Raw genomic sequence first — 22,513 nt, 5'->3', positions numbered from 1 at the left:
ATGTCCTGTGGGAACCCCACCCCCTATGGATTCTCATGCCTGCTCCCAGTGACACCCCCTCTGCTGGATGAGAGAGTGGGACTGCCTGGGCCCTGAGGGAGGAGATGCAACTCAGCCAGCCTAGAGAGGTGTGGGGAAGTGGAGAATGAGGCGCTACCTGCATGGAATTCAAGGTAGACTGTTGCAGGAAAGGAAGCAGAGAACAGGTGAGAACCCTGAGCGCTGTGGGTTGCTAACCCAGAGAGGGAGGTGGAGAAGGGGGCCTAAGTGGATGTCATCCAGTCAGCTCCCTGGACTGACTAGCAGTTCCTAAATGGAAGGATATCTCAGGGTGAAGGCAGCCTCTGGGGGTGGCAGCAATGGGAGACTGCTGCCACCAGACTTAGGAGCCCCCCTGCCCAGCCGTACCCACCCTGAGAAATAGGCCAGTGGTGGAGGGGACTCCCCCAGGTCCTGGAGCATTTAAGGGCCCCTCCTGCAACCCCTCTCCCCACCGCCATAGTCCATTTCAGTTCTAACTGGAGGTCCCCTGCCTTCCTCCCAAGATGGTGGAAGTGGGGGCCACTTCCAGGCACCCTACCTCCAGCAGCTGCACGGTTCCTTCATGTTCCCTCTGGGCTTCCGCCTGGGCCTACAGGTGGGAGGAACCAAAATACTGGAGGGAAGGAGAAGGAATGGGGTGGAGTAGAGAGGGGTACGAGGGAGGAAGGGTAGAAAGGACAGAGGCAGGCCGGGCGCGGTGGCTCACGCTTGTAATCCCAGCACTTTGGGAGGCCGAGGCGGGTGGATCACGAGGTCAGGAGATCGAGACCACGGTGAAACCCCGTCTCTACTAAAAATACAAAAAAATTAGCTGGGCGTGGTGGCGGGCGCCTGTAGTCCCAGCTACTCGGAGAGGCTGAGGCAGGAGAATGGCGTGAACCCGGGAGGCGGAGCTTGCAGTGAGCCGAGATTGCGCCACTGCACTCCAGCCTGGGCGACAGAGCGAGACTCTGTCTCAAAAAAAAAAAAAGAAGAAAGGACAGAGGCAGGAGAGGAAGAAGCCGGGAGAAAGAAAAGGGCAAGGAGAGAGGGAAGAGGGATAGGGAAGGGGGAGGCTGAAGGGTTTCTCCCTCCTGAACACCCACCCTGAACCATACCTTAGACCAGAAGGCAAAGGGGTCCAGGAGAGGCGTGGCTGAGTCAGCTCCCCTCTTTCCTGAGCAACCATCCTCCCGGTTTCCCCCCTACCTCTCTGGATGCTCCTTCTCAGCCTCCTTTGCCTGCTCCCTGCCCCCCATTTTGAATGTTAGGGTTCCCCGGACCCAGTGCTGGGCCCAGTTTATATTGTCTGCTCTCTTCCTAGGGCTCCCATCTACTCATGCAACTAAGCACACTGGTGGCTCCAAATATCTCCAAGACCAACTTACCCATAACCCCAGGCTCACGTATCCAAGTGCCTGTGGACAGCTCCCCTTGAATGTTTCACTTGCAGCTCAGACATGGCCCAAATGGAACTCAGCACTCGGGATGTCCTACCTCTCAGATCTGCTGCCCCTTCATCCTTCACCTCACGGAGCGTGAAGAGCCCCACCCTCCACCAAGGTTTATACAGCAAATGGCTGTCAGAGAAGGGATTCAACTGGAATCTCAGGGGGATCTTTGTCAATTCTTTTTTTTTTTTTTTTTTTTGAGATGGAGTGTCACTCTGTTGCCCAGGCTGGAGTGCAGTGGTACGATCTCAGCTCACTGCAAGCTCTGCCTCCTGGGTTCAAACGATTCTCCTGCCTCAGCCTCCTGAGTAGCTGGGACTACAGGCGCCTGCCACCATATCAGGTTAATTTTTGTATTTTTGGTAGAGATGGGGACTCACCATATTGGCCAGGCTGGCCTCGAACTCCTGACTTCAAGTGATCCACCCACCTTGGCCTCCCAAAGTGCTGGGATGACAGGCATGAGCCACCATGCCCGGCCGGAACTTTGTCAATTCTGTCTCTAAAACATAACTCAAACCCGGGCACTTGTCTCCCCTTCCACTGCATGCATCTCTGTCCAGACAGCCACCATCTCCCTCCCAGGCCACCGCCCAGGCCCTGCTCCACGCCTGCTCCCACAGTCCACCCTCCACAGTACCACCCATGTGATCCTGTAAAAGTATGACTCAGATCATGTCACTCCCCCACTTAGGATCTTTCAGGAGCTTCTAACTACTCACACAGCAAAATACCCAAACTCTTCCCATGGCCGTTAAGGCCCGACAGGATCGGGTTCTTGTCTACTCCCACCACACTGCCCATCCCTTGCTGTATTCTAGCCACATTGGCCTCAGGCTTCTCCAGCTCTTCCCCGCCACAGAGCATGTGCATGTCTACGCCTCCTGGCTGGCAAGGTCAATTGTCACCTCCTCAGGGAGGCCTTCCCGGATGACCTCTAAAGTGGTTCCTCAACCCACTCCAGTCACTTTGTCACATCATCCTGTTCTTCTCCACCACTGTGCTCATCAGTGTCTGAAATCAGCTCACTCATGGATCTGCTAATTTGCTGACTGCTCAGGGACCTGGTCTTTGTTCCCCACAGTCTCCCCGACGCCTAGCGCAGTGCCGGGCACACAGTCAATGCTTGTGGAATGAGTGAGTGGCAACGCTGGTGTCCAGCAGCCTGCCAGCTTCCCTCACTGCCGCCCCACCTGCTGCAGCCTCCGGACCTCCTCCTGCTTCTCCCGTAGGCTGAGCCGAGCCTGTTCATGCTCCACCTCCAGCTGCCGCCGCCGCTGGGCCACCTCCCGAAGGTGCTGACACACAAGATCCGAGTCAAGGACAGAGCCCCCACTTGGCCATTTCTAGAGAAGATCTGAGATGAGGACGCCTCAAACACCATTTGCTCCAGATTCCTCTATTACAAAGGAAACTGAGCCTGGAGCAGCTCCAGGCCCAGGCCTTAGTGCCCCTCACTAAGCAGATTCTGCTGTCCCACTTGCTCCCCATGCCAGGGCCCAGCACCCTCTCCCACCTGCACCATCCCCTCACCTTCAGCACTTCCTCCAGGCTCTCCAGCTTGCTCTGCAGGCCCTGGCTCTTGCGAAGGGCTGAGTCCCTCTCCCGTGTCATCCCCAGGAGCTGGCCCCTCAGCTCCGCATTCTCCCACTCCACCTGGCGAGGGGGCAGTGGCAGGGAGTTGGGTGGCTGAGCCTTGACCCACCAGCACCCTCACAGTGGGAACAGTCCCCTACCCCTGCTCAGGGGTGGAGGAGAAAGCCCCTTGGCTGGGTACCGGGGCCCTGGTGGGAGCACAGGTCTCCACAGCACCTGGGCGGAAGTGGTACCTGCTCCTTCTCTGGGGCTCTCCCACTGAGCCGGGAGATCTCCTCCACCAGTTCTGCGCTTCTCTCAGCTGCAGTTCCTGAGCGGGCAGAGGAGCTCTCAGGAGGCAGCCCAGCACCCACATTCCCCCTCTCCCCACACAGAGGACCCTGCCCTCCTCCCAGGCAAGGCCTTCCTCCCCTGCAGGAACCTGCACCAGCCAGGAAAGGAAAGGAGCAGGAGGGAAAATGTGTTCTTGAGGGCAGCCGGGGTGGGAGCAGAGCTGAGAGGGAGCCCACCACCTGGCTGGCCGGGGAGAAGGGAGGAGCTGGCCTCTGGGCTGCCCTCAAGAGCTCACCAGCTCCTCATATCGCCTCTGCTTTTTCCCGGCCTCCTGCTCCAGGCTCTGGCATTTCTTTCGCTTCTTGCTGAGCTCCGATTCCTGTGGGGTCAGAACCAAGGGCTCCTCATGAGGGAAGGTACCTCTGCCCACAGCAGGCTGCCTCCAGCCCTTGACCTAGGACTTACCAGCTGCTGCACCCTCTGCTCTTTCTCTGGCTCCCCTAGCATCACGGGTAGGTTGTCCGCATCCTCCTGGGGCATGGCCTGGAAATGCCCAGGGGCAAGGGGCTGGCACCTGAGAACAGGGCCCCAGGGCAGCCTGCCCAGAGCAGGTTCCCACCCCATCATTCAGCCAGCAAGAGATCCCTGCCTAGCAAGAGCAAAGAGGGGTACTGTCTGCCCACCCCCTCCCATTGTCTCCAGCTGATGTATAAGTACAAAGGCTGCACCCCTGTGTCCTGGAGCCATAAGTGCTTTGAGATCCTGGGACCCACGTGTGCCCTGGGAGATGAGTCCTTTATCCAGGCCAAAGCTTTCCCTTTTTAGCTTCCAGCAGCAGCCCTGCTCTGCACTCAATAACTGTCCTGGGTGTCCTTCAGCGACTGGCAGAGAACTAGGAGGCTGCTTGGGCCACCGGGGATGTGGTGCTCCCCAAGATAGGGGTTCTGTATCATCCAAATCTGGGCTTGGCCTAGAGCAGCGCAAGTCCAGCCAGAACCTTCTCCTGGCTTCCCCCAAGCCCACCCTACCACACCTTCCGTTTATCCGTGCAAACTTAGGGGGAGGACAGGTCTTGATGGGAGGTGCATCTCCCTTCCAGGGCCAGCCAGGGAGACAAAATCTGAGCAAGAAGCCTCCCCCCACCCCGGTGGTCTTGGTCACTATCAGATCACTACCTGGTCTCTCCTCCCAGCCCTCTTCCCAGAAGGAGGAGGACCTACTTGCTGCCTACCTAGGATGATGGAGAGAAGCCAGACTCCTAAGTTCTGGGGGTCCGGAGCGGGTGCCTGGGCCTTGAGACAGGGGCCGCCTATGCCCCCCGCTCAGTGAGGGTTGCCTGTACCTGGAGCCGGGGTGGACGTACAGCCGCCCCCGGGTAGCCGGGGCCAGGCCTGGCCAGCCAGGCGGGCGCTGACGGGGGCGTCCCCGTTCTAAGGCGGCGGCGGGAGGAGGCGGCGCGGGCTGGGCCCCGGGTGGCTGCCAGGGCAACCAGGGAATTTGCGGCCGGGCCTTACCACTCGCGGCGTGGCAGGGGCGGCCAGCCAGGCCCCGCTGGGCGCAGGCCTATGGAGGGCGGAACCCTGGAGCCCCCAGGGGAGGGCACGGCGCAGGTACGAGCACGGGAGGCTTGGAGGTGGACCCTGCCCAGGACAGGACGGTAAAGCTCCCCAGCCCCTGGGAGTGCGCACACCACCACTGAGTCCTTGGGGTTCTGAGCACGGTGCAGGGGAGATCCCGGTGGTCGTTCCCCCACCCATCTGCACGCACCCACACACCTACCCTTGGCGCCGGCGCTCACCTCTCCCGGGGCCCGGGAGCCGGCTCCCCTGCTCTGGCCTGGAGAGCAGGGCCAGGGGCCGAGATGGCGGGAGCGGGGGTGTTTCCTGTTGAAATGTTTCCTGTTGAAATGATTTTAGATATACAGAAATATTGTAAAGGCACTACAGTGTCCTCCGCTACACCTTCCATCCTGCTTCCCCTAATAATGACGTTTTGTAGTAGCATCGCATGTAAGAAATTCAGGCCGGGTGTGGTGGCTCACACCTGTAATCCCAGCAATTTGAGAGGTCGAGGCGGGAGGTTCAGGTTCACTTGAGTCTAGAAGTCTGAGACCAGCCTAGGAAACATGGGTGGACCCTGTCTCCAGAGAAAAGTCAAAGAAATTAGCCAGGCACGGTGGCGTGTGCCTATAGTCCCACCTAGTCAGGAGGCTGAGGCAGGAGGATTGCTGCAGCCCATGAGTTCCAGGAAGCAGTGAGCCATGATTGCACCACCGCACTCCAGCCTGGGTGACAGAGTGAGACTTTATCTCTTAAAAAAAATTGAGAAATGTAACATGAGCACAATCCTATTAACTAAATAATAAGGCCCTGAGGTGGGAGTGCACTGCTCCTCGTCCCTCGCTGGGAAGGAGGTGTCCTGGTCGGAATCAGTGCTGGGTGCACTGCAGGGCCCGGAAGTCCATGCCCACGTTGTTCAGTTCCGCGAAAGCCAATCTCACTCCCTCGGCAGTGTTCAGCCTGCCAGCAGGTGGCCAGCTGGTCCTCCTGGGATATGGCATGGACCCAGTAGCTCTGTTCGAAATCACAATGGGCCCCTATATCCAGGTCCGTCGGGAGACAGGGCATGGAGTTCCACCGCAGGAGTCTCCAGGAACCCTGAGGTCCTCCCTGAGCCAGGGCCGGGCTGGGCACACCCTGAGTGCCCACAGGATAGGTGTCTTCCCGGACAGCCCCACCAGGACAGGGTGTGGAAGAACGAGGTGCCCCTGGCAGGGAAGCTGACCAAATGGGCCGCTGGAACCGGGCTGGTGGGCCTGGAGAGGCCTGCCTGTCCCCCTCGCAGAGGGTCTTCCCGCCACGTGAAGCCGGCACAGGCCTGGGTGCCGAGGACCCTTGCTCGGCTTTGGCTGAAAGGAAAACAGACGTGGTCAGCGTCTCCAGGGAGCCCATGCAGGCCTTTCCGGGCTGGGCCCCACCTGCCTGCGTCTCTGTAGTCCTCGGGGTCTCTGTGTGGCCCCCGTGGCCTGACACTGAGGACAAGCCTGTAGTCTGCTGATCCCAGAGGGAGGGGTGTGTGCTGCCTGGCATGGGGAAGCTGTCGTGGCATGGCGGGTGGCTCCTGGGACTGCCCCCAGGGTTGGGACTGGCTGTGGGTTTCCTGCCACACACATTCGTCCCAGGGCTGTTGGGCCTGGAATACGGCCCCCAGTCAGAACTCAGGTGGGAGGGTCCTTGGATGTCACCCAGCCCCTTGCCACCTCACATGGGGACCCGTCTCTGCAGTGGGTTTTTGGGCCCGGACGTGGGTCACCCTCTGCCCTCCTGGGCTGCCCAGTCCATGCCAGGACTGACTCTTCCCACATCGGGCTGAATTCTTGGCTCTGGCTCTGGGCCCGGGGTCCCGCCTGTGCCCTCTCCCTGAATGCTCTGGGGGTCAGGGACCCCCAATTCCCTTGTCTCCCTGGCTCAAGGCTTGTTGTCCTGGCAACCTTGGAGGAGCGTGCAGGAGTGAGGGGCCTCTGCTGCTCTCTGAGGCTGTGGGTGCTTGCAGGGAGAGGCGGGGTCTCCCACAAATGGGTCTGGCTCCTCTAGCAACTTTGAGGGCCCTGTGAGGGGGAGAGCGAGACACCGTGGAAAGTGGGGGGGGCTTGAGGGAGGGTCTTGCTCACATCCCCCTCCTGCGTGCACAACACGTCCAGTACACAGGCACTGAGCGCCTGCCCTGAGGACCGGTGGGCCTCCTGTACTTTCTTAGAGTCCAGGAGGAAGAGGAGGAAGAAAAGGTGAAGAGGAAGGCCCAGGTAGTAGGGTTGCAGGTCCCGGGCACTCCCCCACTGTTGACTGCCCCAGAGGGTGACATGGGAGGGGACACGGCACTGGAGCCCACCTGGGGGTGGCAGGTCCGCTTGCTTCCTCCGTCGTTCGTTCACAGAGGCCCTGAGGTGCTTGAGCACCCTGTCATCATCCCTGGCCCAGTGATGGCAGAACCGGCTCGCGATGCATGCGCACAGGCCGGAACTCGTCTTATTGAAGCGATCTAGGGACAGGGTAGACATCAGGCCAGAAGAGTTCCCTGGGAGGGGGCCAGCACGTACCCCATGGCCACTTCAGCCTCTCACTGGGTGGTGCTGGATCCTTTTGTGGCCACCCCGGGGGTCCAGATGTGCACAGGAGGCTGTGACTGGGGGGCGACCTGGACAGGGAAGTGGCCGCCACACTCCTGACTTTCATCTGGGTCATGTGGGGGATGGGCTCGCTGTCACAGTGCCCTTCCCGGCCCACCTGGCCAGACCTCCCTCTGAGCCAGAACAGGGGATCGTGAGGACAGTGTGAGGAAGCTGCCCTCGGGCCAGTCGGGGTCTGACCCCGGGGCTCCCCAGGCCCCATTAGGCACACGTAGACTTACTCTGCCGCACCTCGAACGCAATGCTGGTCATGTGCATCCGTGCTTGTTTTCCTTGTAGCAGGTAAACGTCCCACAGGCGCAGGGTCAGCCTGAGAGAGATCTGTGGAGACAGCAGGCGTGGGAGAACCTGGCCCTTCCAGGTTGGGGCTGGTGGCTCGAGCTGTGCCCATTGGGGTTTCAGTCCCCAGAGTCAGTGGCCTTCCCCATGAGCGTCGCCTGGGCCCTCCAGGACGCTGGGTCAGGCAAGGTCTTGCAGCTCCTCATGCGGGGCACTCATATGAGTGGAGATGTGGCTCCTGGAGAGAGGGGCTTGCCCAGCGCTTGAGGCTTCCCTGAGCCCTCTCAAGTCGGCTCCTGGCCCGGTCTGCCCATGAGGCTGTACGCCTGAGCCCCAGCCATTGCCCTGGGATGACCCCTCTTGGGCACAGGGTTTTGCTTGAGTGTCCTTCGGGGGCCCACCTGAGACTCCTGTGGGCTGGGGGTGAGCCAGACTGCCGGACTGAGGAAGCAGGGCACTGCAGGGCAACGAGGGTCCCTGAGCCAGGGTCTCCCTATGCCACCTTACCTTCATTAACGTCCGGAGAAGCCAGCCTAACGAGAGATGCTTCCCGCATATACCAGCGTCTATGTCCTGGTCCTGATGGGAGCAACAGAGGTGCTCAGGCCACTGGGCTGCCCTAAAAACCTCCCTCTTCCAGGGCCTCTGAAGAACCTATGCCTAGTGCAGAACACTGGGCACTGTCCGGGGCTCCCCGTGACACCGTCCCCTTCCCACACTCTCGGTGGACACACTGCCCTTTGCCCTGCTCTGCGGGAGCTGGGGCGCCATCCCTGTGCCTCTGTCTCCTCCAGGGCAGGAAAGGAAACCAACTCCCAGCCCATGGAGGACCCGGCATCCCAGGTCAGGCCCTGGCTGGGACTCAGCCAGTCACCAGCCCCACGAGGGGCTCCAGCCCCCCTGCTCCTCCAGCCCCATGGGATGCAGGGCCTCTGGGGAAGAGCCGAAGGGACCATAAACTCACCAGATGCCACATGGTCTTGGGTTGTGACGTGGGTACCACATGCTCCCGATGGTCTTGGAGCCCCTGGACTGTCCCGCCATTTGGGCTGTGGAATCCTGAGAGGCCCCCAGCCCATCATGAAATCAGAGCCTTCCCCCAAGATGTAGAGCCATCAGCTGCAAGAGCTGGGCAGCTTGAGAGGCCCCCAAACCCGAAGGCTTCCCACCCTCCCATCTGGTGACCCCACCTTGCGGCCTTTACCCTGGGGAGGTGGGGCGGGAACATCCCCTGGAGCCTGGCTGGAGGTTCCCCTGGAGGCCTCCTGGGCCAGGGTGCAGAAGGGGCAAGCCTGACTTTGAGGCCACAACAGGGCAGCCAGAACAGTGTGGGTACTGGGCTTCCTGGTCATCTCCTGGAAGTGGGGTCGGGCCAGGGGACACGGGATGGGAAGATGCTGCCACCCGGGCTTGGTCGGCCCATTCTTGTGCACCAAGGGCAGCGGGAGCCCCGGCAGCTGGAGGGCAGGAGGACTCTCAGGGAGGGGAGAGTCGGCTGCACAGAATCAGAGCCGGAGGCCGTGGCTCCGGGACACAGAGCGTGGCAACGGGGAGGATGAGATGCCCTCTGCTGATGGGGTTGAAAGGTGTCTGACTTGGGCTGTGGGGGGCCAGCTGCGGACTCCTGTGGGACCCTCAGCAGAGACATCCTAAAGGCTCCCAACGAGCCGGCGACACAAGGAGGGTGCCTTGGCTGAAAGCCGAGATCACCTGGCCACGGTGGCCGTCCCCGGGTCTGGCTGCGTGAGGCCCCAGGGGCAGCTGTTCACCTACCCTGCAGGGAGTGCCTCTCACTGGCCAGCAGCTGCACCAGTGCCCAGAATGCGTCCTCCTCAGGCAGATACAGGAGGAACAAGGCGGCGGCGTGGCTCAGGTTCCCGCGGTAGCCCACATTCTGCAAGAGCCAGAGTCACCATGGAAGGACATCAGCTGGGAGGGCTGAGGTCACCTGGGAGGACTCATGTCATTGGAGAGGGCAGAGGTGACTGGACAGGCTTCCTCTGAAGCAGAGGCTTCCTCAGGATGCAAATTCATTTCATGACAAGAGCCAAGTCCATCAGGCACTTCAGCACCTTGTCCAAAATGTCTCCTGAGACCACCATCCTGCGTGTGACGCTGCCAAGCTCCCAGGCTTTGGGGCAGCCCCAGGAGGAGGGCGTCATTTCTTGTTCTCAGAAGTGGTGGTCAGGCCCAGGTGACACCAGGAGTCCAGGCCCCAACTCCTTTGTGTCTCAGCTTGACCCCTTGAGACCACCCCCTTGCTTGGAGGCTTATGCCAGCGGGGAGCTGGAATCCTACCTCCTATAACCTGGTGGGTCACAAATGCCAACCTTAAAAGAAGCAACGACACCCCCACCAGACACCCACTCCTGTGAATATGGAAATATGGCCCAGGAACCTCACTGCCGGGAATACTCACCGGGTTATACTCCGCATATGCCAGGAGTATGTACAAGAGTTCCCGCTGCCTAGGAAACAGAGAAAGGGGGCTATGTTTTGGTTTGTGCAGATGCTGTTAGTTTCACTTTGTATACAAATCCTAACAACAAATCCCATTTCACATTCAGATGATTCACCAGAAAAGCAGTGAGCTCTTCAGGGCCTGAGACTGTTGAAGAAATGTTTCAGTAAAAGCCACCTCTGTGACATGCAAATAGCCCAGTTGTACAGTGAGTTGACCGATCCTTTTCACTCTGAATGATTTTTTTTTTTCAGTTTGCACACACGCCAGTTCAGTCTCTGGGTGTACAGTTCCTCCACAGTTCCAAACCAATGTGCGGAGTCTCCCGGCCACCGCTCCAGCCCCTCCTGGAGTGAATCCTTCATCCTCCAAGTCTCCAGAGTGGCCCCTACGCACCCAGCCTCCCCCCGATTCGTCAGCCCCTGGCCACCCAGACTGCTTCTCAGTCCCTGTGGCTTGGCCTTTTCCAGAATGGCCTAGGAATGGGAATGCTACTGTGGTAGCTTATTGGGTCTGGCTTCTTTCCCTTAGCAAAATGCATCTAGGATCCACCCACGTCCGTGCGGGCATCACTGGCTCGTTCCCTTTTCTCACTGGGTCTTCCGTTTGAAGGGAGGACCAGCCTTGCTCTCCCCATGCCCGTGTTGAAGGCCGTCCCCGAAGTCTCGGTGTGTGAGTGACGGTGAATCAAGCAGTGAACCTGGCATGCAGGTTTCATGTGGATGTCAGTTTCCAAATCAGTGGGTTCAATATCTGTGACACCTTGGGGACACTTGGTTCAAGTCCATTGAGCTTTGTGAGCCACTGCCCAACTGGCTGCCAACGTGGCTGTGCCGTGTCATGTTCCCGGCAGACCTGGATGAGAGTTTCCAGGACCCATAATTCTCCCAGCGTTTGGTGCTGTCAGTGTTGTCTGGGTAGGCTCATGGGCCCTCCATCCTGCCACCCTCCCGTAGGTCCTACCACGGGTCCCCGTGGGTCAGGGAGAGCACCTTTCACCATTGTGCATGATTTTCTTTGCTGTCTTCTGTCTCCTCAGGATCCTCCTGGGTTCCGGCCCCACATGTTCCAGTCTGGCCCAGGGCTTGGAACCAGGGAGGTGCTCGGTTCATGGTGCCTGCTGCTCCCTGGGCCAGGAGAGCTCTTGGTGGCTCTGTCATCCCTCCTGGGTGACCCTGGCTTCTGCTCCGGGGAAGTGCCCATCCCTCTCATTCACCCCATCTCCGCTGGGACCCTGTGGCTCCCGTAGGCTTACTTGGCTCCATATCGACGCCTGAAGAAGACATGGTCCTGGAGAGTCCTGCTAACATCCTGGTCGATCTGATGGATGTGTTCAGATGACCTCTTGCCCTTCTCCTTCATGAGCTGTAGGGCAGGGCCAAGAGGAGGAAGCAGCCTCAGAACACATGGAGGACTCCCTGCCCCAAATGGCAGTCAGCCCACAGTCAGCACTTCGGGAAGGAAGGAAAGAAGGAAGGTTTCCTTCTGCAGAAAGCTGCTTTTTGGCTTGTTATTGAAGCCAGGGAGGGTCACCAGAGCCGAGTCTGTCTGTGGTGACTATGCCACCGTCCATGCCCAGGTTGTGCATCTGACCATCCTCCCCCATGCCCCCCAGGGTGGGTTTGATGTTCCCTCCAGCTGGAGACCTGGGTCCCTGACACGGCCTGTCCCGTTTGTTGTGCTCTGGCTGAGTGTACCTTGTATTTGCCGGGGTTTTTTGATTTGATTTCCTGAATGTTCAGGAGGACTGACCATGCCCGGCCCCGGATGTTCCTGGGAATCCCCTTGTATGTGCGATCTACGAGCTGTGGGCAGAAAACAGTCTGGTGTTACAGGCCACGGGGTGACCCCAGTGAGGACCAGAGCCTGGGGATTCTGGGAATTGTCGGTTTTGGCCCCATGATTCCTCAGTAGAGGTGAGATCGAGCTGGGACCGCGTCTCCCTTCCCAGGACTGAAAGAGTGGATGGACACTCAGAGTCAAAACTCTGATCTGAACCTTTTTCTTCCTTCGGGTCACCAGGGCATCCCTAGCCTTCAGCTCCAGGTGGTCCCAGCCCTAGATTCAGATTCCCTCCCAGCAAGGTGACGCTTGCACGAATAGGCAGGCAATCTGGCGACCAGGCCTGCAGTCCTCTGGGTGAGGACAGCGTGCCACGCGCCCTCTGAGAGGCTGACGGTGTCAGGCCACAGCCATGGGTGCCTGTCCCCTGTCTCTGCAGAGAGTGCTTCTGGGGGCCTCTCCCTCCACACATTACCTTTTCGCTGTTCTTGTACGTCTCCCATTTGCCCAGCATCTCCAGCCACTTGCTGTTTCTCCTTGTCTCCCGCTGAATTCGCTGTCAAATGAGGAATGTTGGAGTTAGTGGAGCTGCCAGGCTTCCCAGAGCTGCCCGTGGATGCTGGGTCTTGGGCTCTGGAGCCCTGGTGGGACCCAGCTGGAAGGAGCCAGGGAAGGGCAGACCCTAAGGGCTGACAGCCTTTGAGCAAATGAGCACCAGTGGGCTGGCTTTGGGACCCCGGGATGTGCCATCCTCAGGCCACAGACACACCAGTCTTAGGTCCCAGCCTCTAGGTGGGGTCCCGACACAAGTGGGAAGCCACCCCCAAGCCAGGACTGTGGTTCTCACTTTGGAATTTTATCAAACTGCCAAAGTTAAATCAACCTGGGGTCAGGTCTCTGCTCCCTCTCCCAGTGACAGAGTGTTGTCCTCACCCGCCACCGCCCAGGCCAGCTGCCTCCTCTGCCTCACTGCCCACCCGCCCAGTCCCTACGTCCCTGGACCAACCCCTCCATGCATCAGGCTCTTACCTTTGCCTCCCGCGCAGTCAGAGGAGGCAGCTCCATCTCACTGTAAGGCAACCCAGGCAGCGCTGAGGACCTGCACAGGGCCTGGAGCCACCCCAGCCCGGGAGCCAGCCCCCAGAAAGGACTGGCTCTGTCCCTACCCAGCTCAGGGCTCAGCCCGGGAGAAAGCACAGGGAAGGGAGGACAAGGGCCTTCCTGTGGGGCTGACTCCCAGGAGGAGCAGGACCTGGGAGAAGAAGGAGTGCAAGGACAGCCTGGCCGGGGTTACCGGGGCCCCTGGCATGGGGGGTGGTCAGGCTGCACAATGGGGCTGCCCATCCTGGACTCGAGGTGGTGCTTTCTGCTGGAGCTGAGAAAGGTCAGCCCTGAGATGGGATGGGGGCCGCCCAGGGTGGGCGACCGGGCCCTGACAGGAATCCCTCAGGGATCGACCACATCACCCCGCCAGGGTCAAGGGAGCCTGCCCTGAGACCTGCCCGGTGTACTCTGGGTGCACCAGGGGCCCATCCCACTTGACAGCCCCAAGGCTCTTGCAGGCTCTGACCTCCCAGCATCCACCTGCCTCTCCCTGCATCTGAGCCACACACCCTGCGTTTCAGAAGTGGCACGGCTCATCAGCTCCCTCCCACCCTACGTCCCCGGGGATCCGCTGTCTCTCCATCCTCTGATCCCTGAAGGATGGGCTCCAGGCTGGGCTCCTCTTACCTGGCCCCAGATCCCTTCCCAGCACCAGACCCAGGGTCTTCAGTCACAAGCCCTGCTGCCTCCCCGGCCTCACCCTGAGATGCCCAGAGCAGGGCCCTGCCCATCTTCTCCCCCATTCTCTTAGGTCCAAAGCCCCCACTGTCCCTACACCTTTCCCCCTTCCCCATGGGGACAGTGAGGGCTGTAACTCTAGGGAAATGGGGGAGGACAGGGGCAGGTGGGCCCTGAGAGACCTGCTGGACAACAGCCCCGAGGCTGGGCCAGGTGTCTCCTCACCCTGTGGCCACAACCCTTGGATCTCACTGGGGTTGTCCCCTGGTAGACAGGGCCAGACCCTCGGGCTGCCCCGCTCCTCTTGTGCTGACTTGCCGACAGAACTGCTGAGAGCCCAGGGGCCTGACCTAGCCCAGTCTCCATTCCCACCGGCTGCCTAGATGGGTCTTGCACCTCTGCCTAACAACAACCTCGGGTTAGACCTGCAGGGGAGCCAGGGAGGAGTTCTGACCCTGGAAAGGAGGTTGACCCGAGCTGGCGAGACATGTCCTGTGTCAGAATGGCCTTTCTAAAAGCAAACCCATCCCTGAGCTGAGACAGATGCTTTAGGGGTGAGGGGAGCACAGAGGACTCACTGCACAATCATCCCAAACGGATCCACACGTTCGAACATTCCGATAAGCACAGGCTCCTTGTCCTCTGGCAGCCCGGCTCGGTGCCCCTGTAACCCAGAGGGAGCCTTGGTGAGGGGTCCAAGGTAAAGGGTGCAAGGGCCTGGGGGTATTGGCCACCCGTCCCTGCCCTGTGCTCCTAGGGAACCCAGGACCCTTTGACCAGGGCGCACTGGAAGAGGCCTCCCTCCAAGAAGCAGACCGAACTGTACCTTTTCATATTTCCTGATGATGTCCTCTCGCTCCCGCGCCCGCCAACTCTCCACGTCCTCCACCACGTTCATCCTGTGAGACAAAATTGGATAAAGGTTACACTGTACCCGACAGCTTCGGAGAACACCTGAACCGCTCCCACCGGGCTCCCAGATGCTGGTTGGTGGTGTAACCTTCGTTCAACCACTGCACTCTGGTAAAAAGGGGCCAAACCCCGTGGCCCACACCTCCATGGGTCTCTGCAGTCCGAAGCCGCAAGCAGGGGTGAGCATCTTCCCAAGGACTCGAGAAGAGTGGGACCTGGACAGAGAATCCCATTTTCCCCTTATGCCATGAAATGGGCACATGCCTGCCCCGTCAGGTTGAATGGTGTCCACCAGCCAAGGGTGAAGGGCCTGTGATGGGCTATTCCGGGGTTGTGGATGCGAACTGGGGTCAGGCACCAGAGGTCTCTGTACGATCGGCCTCCTGGGATACTCAGGGCCACAGAGATGCCCAGTTTCCTATGGGGAACAAGATATCTCCTGACTGCTCCGTTCTACCTCGCTCATCACTTGGGCTACCGTGGCCCTTCGGTCTAACCAGTGAAGCTGCATTAGGAATAACGCCATTTGAGCGGGAGTGTGTTTGGTTTTGGGGATGAGGGATGAAAATGATCTACTGTCTCCAAAGCAGCCACTGTGCTCATGGAAACCACATCTCTCAGGGAGGGACTGCGGACTCCACCATTCTGAGCTGTCCCTATAGGAGGGGGCTTCATTTTCCTGGGTCACTGATGAAGAACAGTGGGTCCTTGCTCCTGGAGAACATCTAGATGGACCGTCCCTCCTGAGAATACTCAGGGCAAAAGGAAAGCGAGGCCAGACAGAATAAGAAATACTTGGGGAGAAGCCCAGTGCCTGGACCCCTTCGAACACAAGGAAAGATAGTCTCCCCTCAGCCAGCCCTCCAGGGCTCCTTCACTTTCCACAACTGCCCAAGGGCAGAAGGCTCCCCATGCCACTCCCAGACAAGGGACCGTGTGTGTCCAGTGGTCCCACAGTGACCATCAGGACCCAGCTTAGGCCCCAGGTGTGTTCTGAGGACCCTTCCCTCCTCCCCACCCACAGTGGATCCATCCCAGTGTCTCTACCAGGGCCAGGCTCTGCCCCATCGGGATTGGAAATCTGGGCAGATTTGGGATCTCGAGCAGGGAGGTCACAGGGTTGAGGCCTGAAGTCTAGCACGGCACACAGCAGGGCTGAGAGCAAAACCCAGGGTCATGTCTGGATTTTCGGGCTGGTTACCGCCTCTCTGACCCCAGACGTCTCACCTGTCGAATGGGTACATTCGGGAACAGCACCCACTCTACGAAGCCACCGTGAGGACGAAAGAGAAAATCATCTATACAGGCAGTGTAGAACGGGCTCCCTGTGAGTGCTCAGGGATGACCCTCCTCCTCAGTAGCTGCCCAGAGGCCAACACCGCCCGTACCATAGCCACTGTCCCCAAGTCAGCCTGGAGGGAAGAGAACAGGTCACACTCACCTGATTCTGATCAATCAGCTGGCCTGGGTTATGTATGCCTCTCAGGGAGAAAACCTTCTCAGGGAGAAAACACAGCTGCTCACAAACACCACTGCCTGTGTGTAACTGCCGTAGAACACAGAGGCAGGCCAGAGAGCGGATAGGTGCTATGCACCAGTGGCATTCTGAGGTCACGGCACGCATCACAAGGGGGCCTTGCCCGTGTCAGCAGGGCCCAGAGTCAGGGTCCTCCGCTGCCTGAGGCGTCAACATGCCTGCCTGCAATGTGTTTGTGCACGTGCGTGCACACGCGTACGTGGGTAAACACGTCTGTGCACGTGTGTGTTGCTTCTCTGGCCAGGCCCGGCTGCCCCACTCATGTGCGCACCCAGTTCCTCATCACTGTCACCCCCGAGGCCCAGGGCGGGCATCAGAGCATCCATGGGTGCTCCCTAAGCTCAGCCCTCCCCGCCCAGGGTGGTCCTGGGATACACATAGGGGTGGAGGGAAGTGACTGCTGCTGTTGGATCTCAGAATACAAATGCTCACACTATTACCTAATGGTCTTTTGAGCGTCTCTGATGGTATCGCTTTTTCATTTCTGACATTTTAACTGGGTATTTCTCTCCATGACCCTTGGCTATTCTAGCTAGAGGATCCTGTGGGGAAAGTGCCGGGCACACAGTAGGGGCTCACTCTTCTAGACATGTTATCTAAAACCTGGCTCATCTGTCCTTCCACCCAGGGCCTAGGGGATGCCAAATTCCAGGGGCCAGAAAGAGCTCGAGATAAAATGAACCTGCAAGGGGAGGGCTTTGACCTGGGCTGAGTCTGCCTGTGCCATCCAACTGGAGTCTCAAGTCCTGAGGCAGGACGTCCAGATGCCCCAGTGCAGGGCCCTCCTGATCAACACCTGCTCCCCTGTACTCATTAGCAACCTCACCCACCCGACTCTCAAAGCACGCTTGGCTCTCGTATCCAGGAGCTCTGCATCTGTAGATTCAGCAACAGCAGATGGAAAATATTCAGAAAATAAATTGGATGGTTATGTTTCTATTGAACATGTGCAGACTTTGTTCTTGTCATCATTCTCTAAAGAATACAGTATCACAACCATTTATGTAGCATCTGCATTGTATTACATGTCATAAATAATCTAGTAATGGTCTAATGTATACGGGAGGATGTGCATAGCTTATACGTAAGTACTACGCCATGTTATATCAGAGACTTAAGCATCCGTGGATTTTGGCATTCCCGCGGACCCTAGAACTAATCCGCCATGGATACCAAGGGATGACTGTACATACTCACTCAGGAAGGCTTCTCATTGGAGGAAGGGCCCGGTTCAGGACAGACAGGGACATCATGCCTGGACTACTGTCCATCCATCCATTCATCCATTGGCACCACCCTCCAGGACTGTCCCAATGACAGCCCTAGCAGGTGGAGACAAGAAAAAAGACTGGCTCAAATGGTACAGCTTTTTGAGGTCTTGGAAGATGTTGCACCATTATGAGAGTAGAGGTCAGTTTTCTCCAGGATCCAGAAAGCGTATCAGGCAGGCTGGGGGAGAGGAAAGGAGCATGGCCTCTCCAGCAGCCACACAGGCCTGCGGTAGGATGGGGCTGGGGCTGGCCCTGTTTATCACTTGGGCCTCATGAGGGGAAAAGAAAGAACAGGGGGCAGAGGAGGAGCATGGGGGCAGCTGGTTGCCTAAGGAGAAGGGTCTCAGGGAAGGGGTATTCGTTCGTTTTCACACTGCTATAAAGAAATACTCGAGACTACGTAATCGATAAAGGAAAGAGGTTTAATTGACTCCCAGTTCAGGGAACTTACAGTCATGGCAGAAGGTGAAGGGGAAGCAGGCACCTTCACAAGGCAGCAGGAGGGAGTGAGTGGAGAACCAGGAAGTGCCACACTTTCAAACCATCAGCTCTCCTGAGAACTCCCTCACTATCGGGGAGCAGCAGGGGGGAACCTGTCCCCAGGTCCCATCCCCTCCCACCAGGTTCCTCCCTTGACACAGGAGGATTACAATTCCAGATGAGATTTGGGTGGGGACACAGAGCCCAACCTGAGGGTCTCAGTCTGTCTTGCAGCTCCCCCGGGGCTGAGGCTGACTGCAGATCTGCTGGCCCTGCTCTACAGCACGCGGGGACTCTGCCTGTGTGCCCCCATCTGCTCTTCCTGGGGGCGGTGGCTGCTTCCTCGAGAGGAGGGTGGATCTGCTCTCCTGCCCACCCCTCTCCAGGGCCTTTTGAAGCCCTGGCCACGACCTCCCAGGGTAAGGCCAAGACACCGGGCTCCTTGCCCTTCTTGCTGCTTGGGTGACAATCCTGGGGTCATCCATAGGCCCCATCACTGTTCCTGCTTCTAAATGGAGAGTATTTTGGCACATCTTCCTGGCGGAGCCCGGGGCCTCATCCCTGTTATTTATTCTATCTCGGTAAAGCCAGGTGAAGACATCTGGGCAAGGAGATAGTAGAGTGGCCCCCAGGAAGGGTGGGTGGAGGGCGCTGGCCTTTGGGCTTGCCTGGATCAGGGTGGGAGGGGCAAGGTTACCAGGAAGCAGGGCTGTCAGGGCTAAAATCAGGAGGCGGTAATAATGCTAGTGGGGGGACAGGGCTGTCTGGTTGGCTTGGGGTGGGGCATGAGAGCCAAGGTTTGTCAGCACGCAGAGGGGTGGCTGACTTATGGACTAGGGGCTGTAGAACCCAGTGGTTGCCCTTAGCTCCTGGATCCTGGGAGACTTCTGGAGCCTGGGTGTGGGGCAGCCTAGGGGTGGAGGTGGGGCAGACAGGGGTAGGGGTGGGAGAGGAGGCCTTGCATGGCAGGGTGCAGGGTAGGAAACCAGCCAGGGGCCAGTTTGCATTGGCGGCTCCCATCCCCATCCCCACCCCCAAGCCCACCCCTACCCCCACCCTGCTGCAGAGACGGGCCTGGGCTGCTGTCCTCTGCTTTGGCCTCAGCAGATCACAGGATGGAAGCTGGCAGCCCACTTCCTGTGGGCGCACCACTCGAGCCAGCTGTGACCTGCAGTTTCTGCTTCCTGGAGGGTGGGGCGCCCACTCAGGAGAGCACAGCACACCCCACACCCCTCATTTCGAGGATGCTGGGAGGTGGGGACCAAGGTCCTGCAGCCCTGTGCTTGCGCTATGAAAGGTAGCCTGGGAGTCCTGTGTCCGCCCATCCACGTGGGGCCCCAGGAGCCTGAACAGTGGCAGGCAGAGAGATGAGGAGGGAGAGAGAAAGAGAGATGGGGAGAAGGGAGACAGACAGAGAGGGGAAGAGAGATTAAAGAGACACAGGAGGCTGAGAGGAAAAGGAGCGGGAGAGAGGGGGAGAGACACAAAAGGCAGAGAGACAGGGAGAGACGAGCGTGAGTAGGAGGTCGGGTCACTCTCGATCCCAGTTCCCAGTGAAAACCGTAGGTCGCCATCACCTAACTACGCTTGCAATAAAGTCTTCTGCCTCCTGCTTACAGCCTTAGAACCCCTTCTCCGAGAGAATAAAATCTTTGACCGTTGCCCTCTCTCACCGGAGTTTGCTTGTGTCTTCTGATGAACTGTGATGTCTCACCTATCGAGTTCCTGGGCTCAAGGATCCATGAAAAGTCGACGCCTCTTTTGGGGAAGAAGCTCTGCAGTGCCTCATCTTACTAGGCTCCCCAGGAAGCTTGTGAACTTGGCTTGTGCCCTAAGCAGCCGAGTATGTGCCGGGCCTCTGCTTCTCTCTTTCAGTAAGAGGGAGAAACAAGAGACTGAAGCATGGTCTGCAGAGAAGGCACTTGTGCAAACACCAGGAGAATGAGGGGCCTGAGTTGTCTTCATTTCTCCTAAAAACACACATTTCCTCCCAGGCCACCCTAGTGAGGGCATGAAGCACAGCATGTGTGTGTGTCTGTGTGTATGTGTGTGCAGGTATATGCCTGTGTATGTATGTGCGTGTGTGTGTGCAGGTATATACACGTGAATGTATTTATGTGCATGTGTGCAAGTATATGCATGTGTATGTATGTGCATGTGTGTGTGTGTGTGAGTGTGTTGCAGGGCTTTACAGTGGACAGGATGTGGGAGGGCAGCTGCAGCTCCAAGCTGCAAGTCTTTCTGATAGAATGGTTAAGATTCCCTGGACCACAGAAAGAGTGTTTTCATTTGCACCTATTTTTATTAGCATTTAAACCTGTATTCTTTGTAGCATGTAAAGCTTAAGTTGCTTAACTATTCTTAGAAAGATTTACACCAGCTGTCCCCAAACTTTTTGGCACCAGAGAGCAGTTTTCTTGAAGACAACTCTTCCACGGACCTGGGAGAAGGGGAAGGGATGATGCAGAGATGGTTCAAGCCCATTACATTTGTTGTGTGCTTTATTTCTATTATTATTTCACTGTAATATATGATGAAATAATTACACAACTCACCATAATATAGACTCAGTGGGAGCCCTAAGCTTGTGTTCCTGCAACTACATGGTCCCATCAGGAGGTGATGGGAGACAGTCACAGATCATCAGGCATTAGGTTCTCATAAGGAGCACGCAATCTAGATCCCTGGCATGCGCAGTTCACAGTTGGGTTCTATGAGAATGTAACGGCACCACTCCTCTGACAGGTGGCAGAGCTCATGCGGTAATGCGAGGGATGGGGAGCGGCTGTTTTCACAGATGAAGCTTTGCTCACTGGCTGGCTGCTCACCTCCTGCTGTGGAGCCTGGTTCCTAACAGGTGGGGACCCCTGATTTACCCAGTAAGATAAACACATTATTATGTCAATTGAAATTATTCACCCTGCACCACCCAAAATTATTGTGCATACCTACACCCATCCAAGGGTCCAGTAGCACACTTTGGGAGCTGTAGACAGTAAGCCTGGAGCTCCACTGAGCACTCCATCTCTCCACCATCTGTGGGCTAACAGGCTGTGTTAGTTTCCTAGGGCTGTTTTACAGTACCACAGACTGGGCACCTTCAACAACAGAATGTTACCATCTCGCAGTACTGGAGGCCATGGGTCCGAGATCCAGGTGTCAGCAGGGTGGGTCCTTTCTGAGGCTGTGCAGGAGGGCTCTGTTCCAGGCCTGTCTCGTCATGCGTGTATGGACGTCTTCCCCCTGTGACTCTTCATTAAGGGTGATTCTGGTGAGGGCTCCGCAGATCTTCTTTTGAAGATCTCACTGTAGATTGCTTGGGACATGCTGGTCTTGTGTCTGAGTATACATTAGTGAGTATTTCTGTGAATAGTGGTTATAAAGTGAATACTAAGCTCCTTTTTTTAAAGAAAAATACTACTTGACCTTTTATTTCATGTTTTGTGTTTTGAGATCTAATTCACGGAACAGATTTTACAGTTTATTTACCTAAATGTTTGTTAAGAGTTCAGATATAACAACTCCTTTTAAACATATCTTTAGTTATGCTTGATAAGAAAAATTCAAATGAAGATTGTATTCTAGTATAAATTGTTGATTTTATAATGACATTAAATATTAAAGTTATTTATTTTTGTGCCACCCTTAAGAGTGAAGAAAAGTTCACTTTTATTATCGAGGAGTGTGTTAACCCTCGCTCTGTTACCTTGTTGGTTAAAGGACCAAATATGCATACTCTCACACAAGTCAAGGATGCCATAAGAGACGGACTTCGTGCTATCCAAAATGCCATTGAAGATGGTAAGCTCTTGTGATTGATATGAACCTCACATATATGTGTGTGTATGTGTATATATACACATACACACACACCTATGTATGCATATATATATATATGTGTGTGTGTGTGTGTGTGGGTTTAGACAGAGTCTTGCTCTGTTGCCCAGGCTTTAGTGCAGTGGTGTGATCTCAGCCCACTGCAACCTCCACCTCCCAGGTTCAAGCGATTCTTCTGCCTCAGCCTCCCAAGTAGCAGGGATTACAGGCATGCACCACCACACCCGGCTAATTTTTTATATTTTTAGTAGAGATGGGATTTCGCCATGTTGGCCAGGCTGGTCTCGAATTCTTGGGCTCAAGTGATCTGCCCTCCTTGGCTTCCCAAAGTGCTGAAATTACAGGTGTGAGCCACCACGCCTGGCCTTCAATTTTTTTTTAATTTTATTTTTAAATTTTAATCTATTTAATCTATTTATTTATTTTCAGACCAGGTTTTGAAACTGGCTAATTTTTGTACTTTTGGGAGAGATGAGGTTTCTCTGTGTTGCCAAGGTTGGTCCTGAACTCCTGGGCTCAAGGGATCCACTTGCCTTGGCCTCCCAAAGTGCTGGGATTACTGGCATGAGCCACTGCGCCTAGCTGCAAACCTCACATATATATCTTTTTCTCGAGACAGGGTCTTGCTCTGTCACCCAGGCTAGA

At 57.1% G+C, this 22,513-nt stretch overlaps 1 protein-coding gene, 1 long non-coding RNA gene and 1 pseudogene across 2 annotated transcripts in view; 1 reads left to right on the top strand and 2 right to left on the bottom strand.

Moving 5' to 3' along the window:
• Nucleotides 1-5,630: 5,630 nt before the first annotated feature.
• Nucleotides 5,631-20,691, bottom strand: LOC129469895 (TBC1 domain family member 3G-like; annotated as a pseudogene).
• LOC134735222 (uncharacterized) lies at nucleotides 16,274-17,224 on the top strand. Its single transcript, XR_010118073.1, has 2 exons — nucleotides 16,274-16,543; nucleotides 16,909-17,224. It is a non-coding gene; the product is annotated as an uncharacterized lncRNA (long non-coding RNA).
• Nucleotides 20,515-22,513, bottom strand: part of LOC129469892 (kinesin-like protein KIF1C) — a 22,134-nt gene continuing 20,135 nt past the window's right edge. The window contains 1 exon segment of the mRNA XM_055257087.2: nucleotides 20,515-21,370. Coding sequence (XP_055113062.2) covers nucleotides 21,250-21,370 — 121 coding nt within the window. The 3' untranslated portion in view covers nucleotides 20,515-21,249.

Source organism: Symphalangus syndactylus, chromosome 20 (assembly GCF_028878055.3).
Source record: "Symphalangus syndactylus isolate Jambi chromosome 20, NHGRI_mSymSyn1-v2.1_pri, whole genome shotgun sequence".
NCBI lineage: Eukaryota > Metazoa > Chordata > Mammalia > Primates > Hylobatidae > Symphalangus > Symphalangus syndactylus.
Note: the sequence above shows the minus strand (reverse complement) of the source record. Positions and strands in the feature narration are given on the sequence as shown.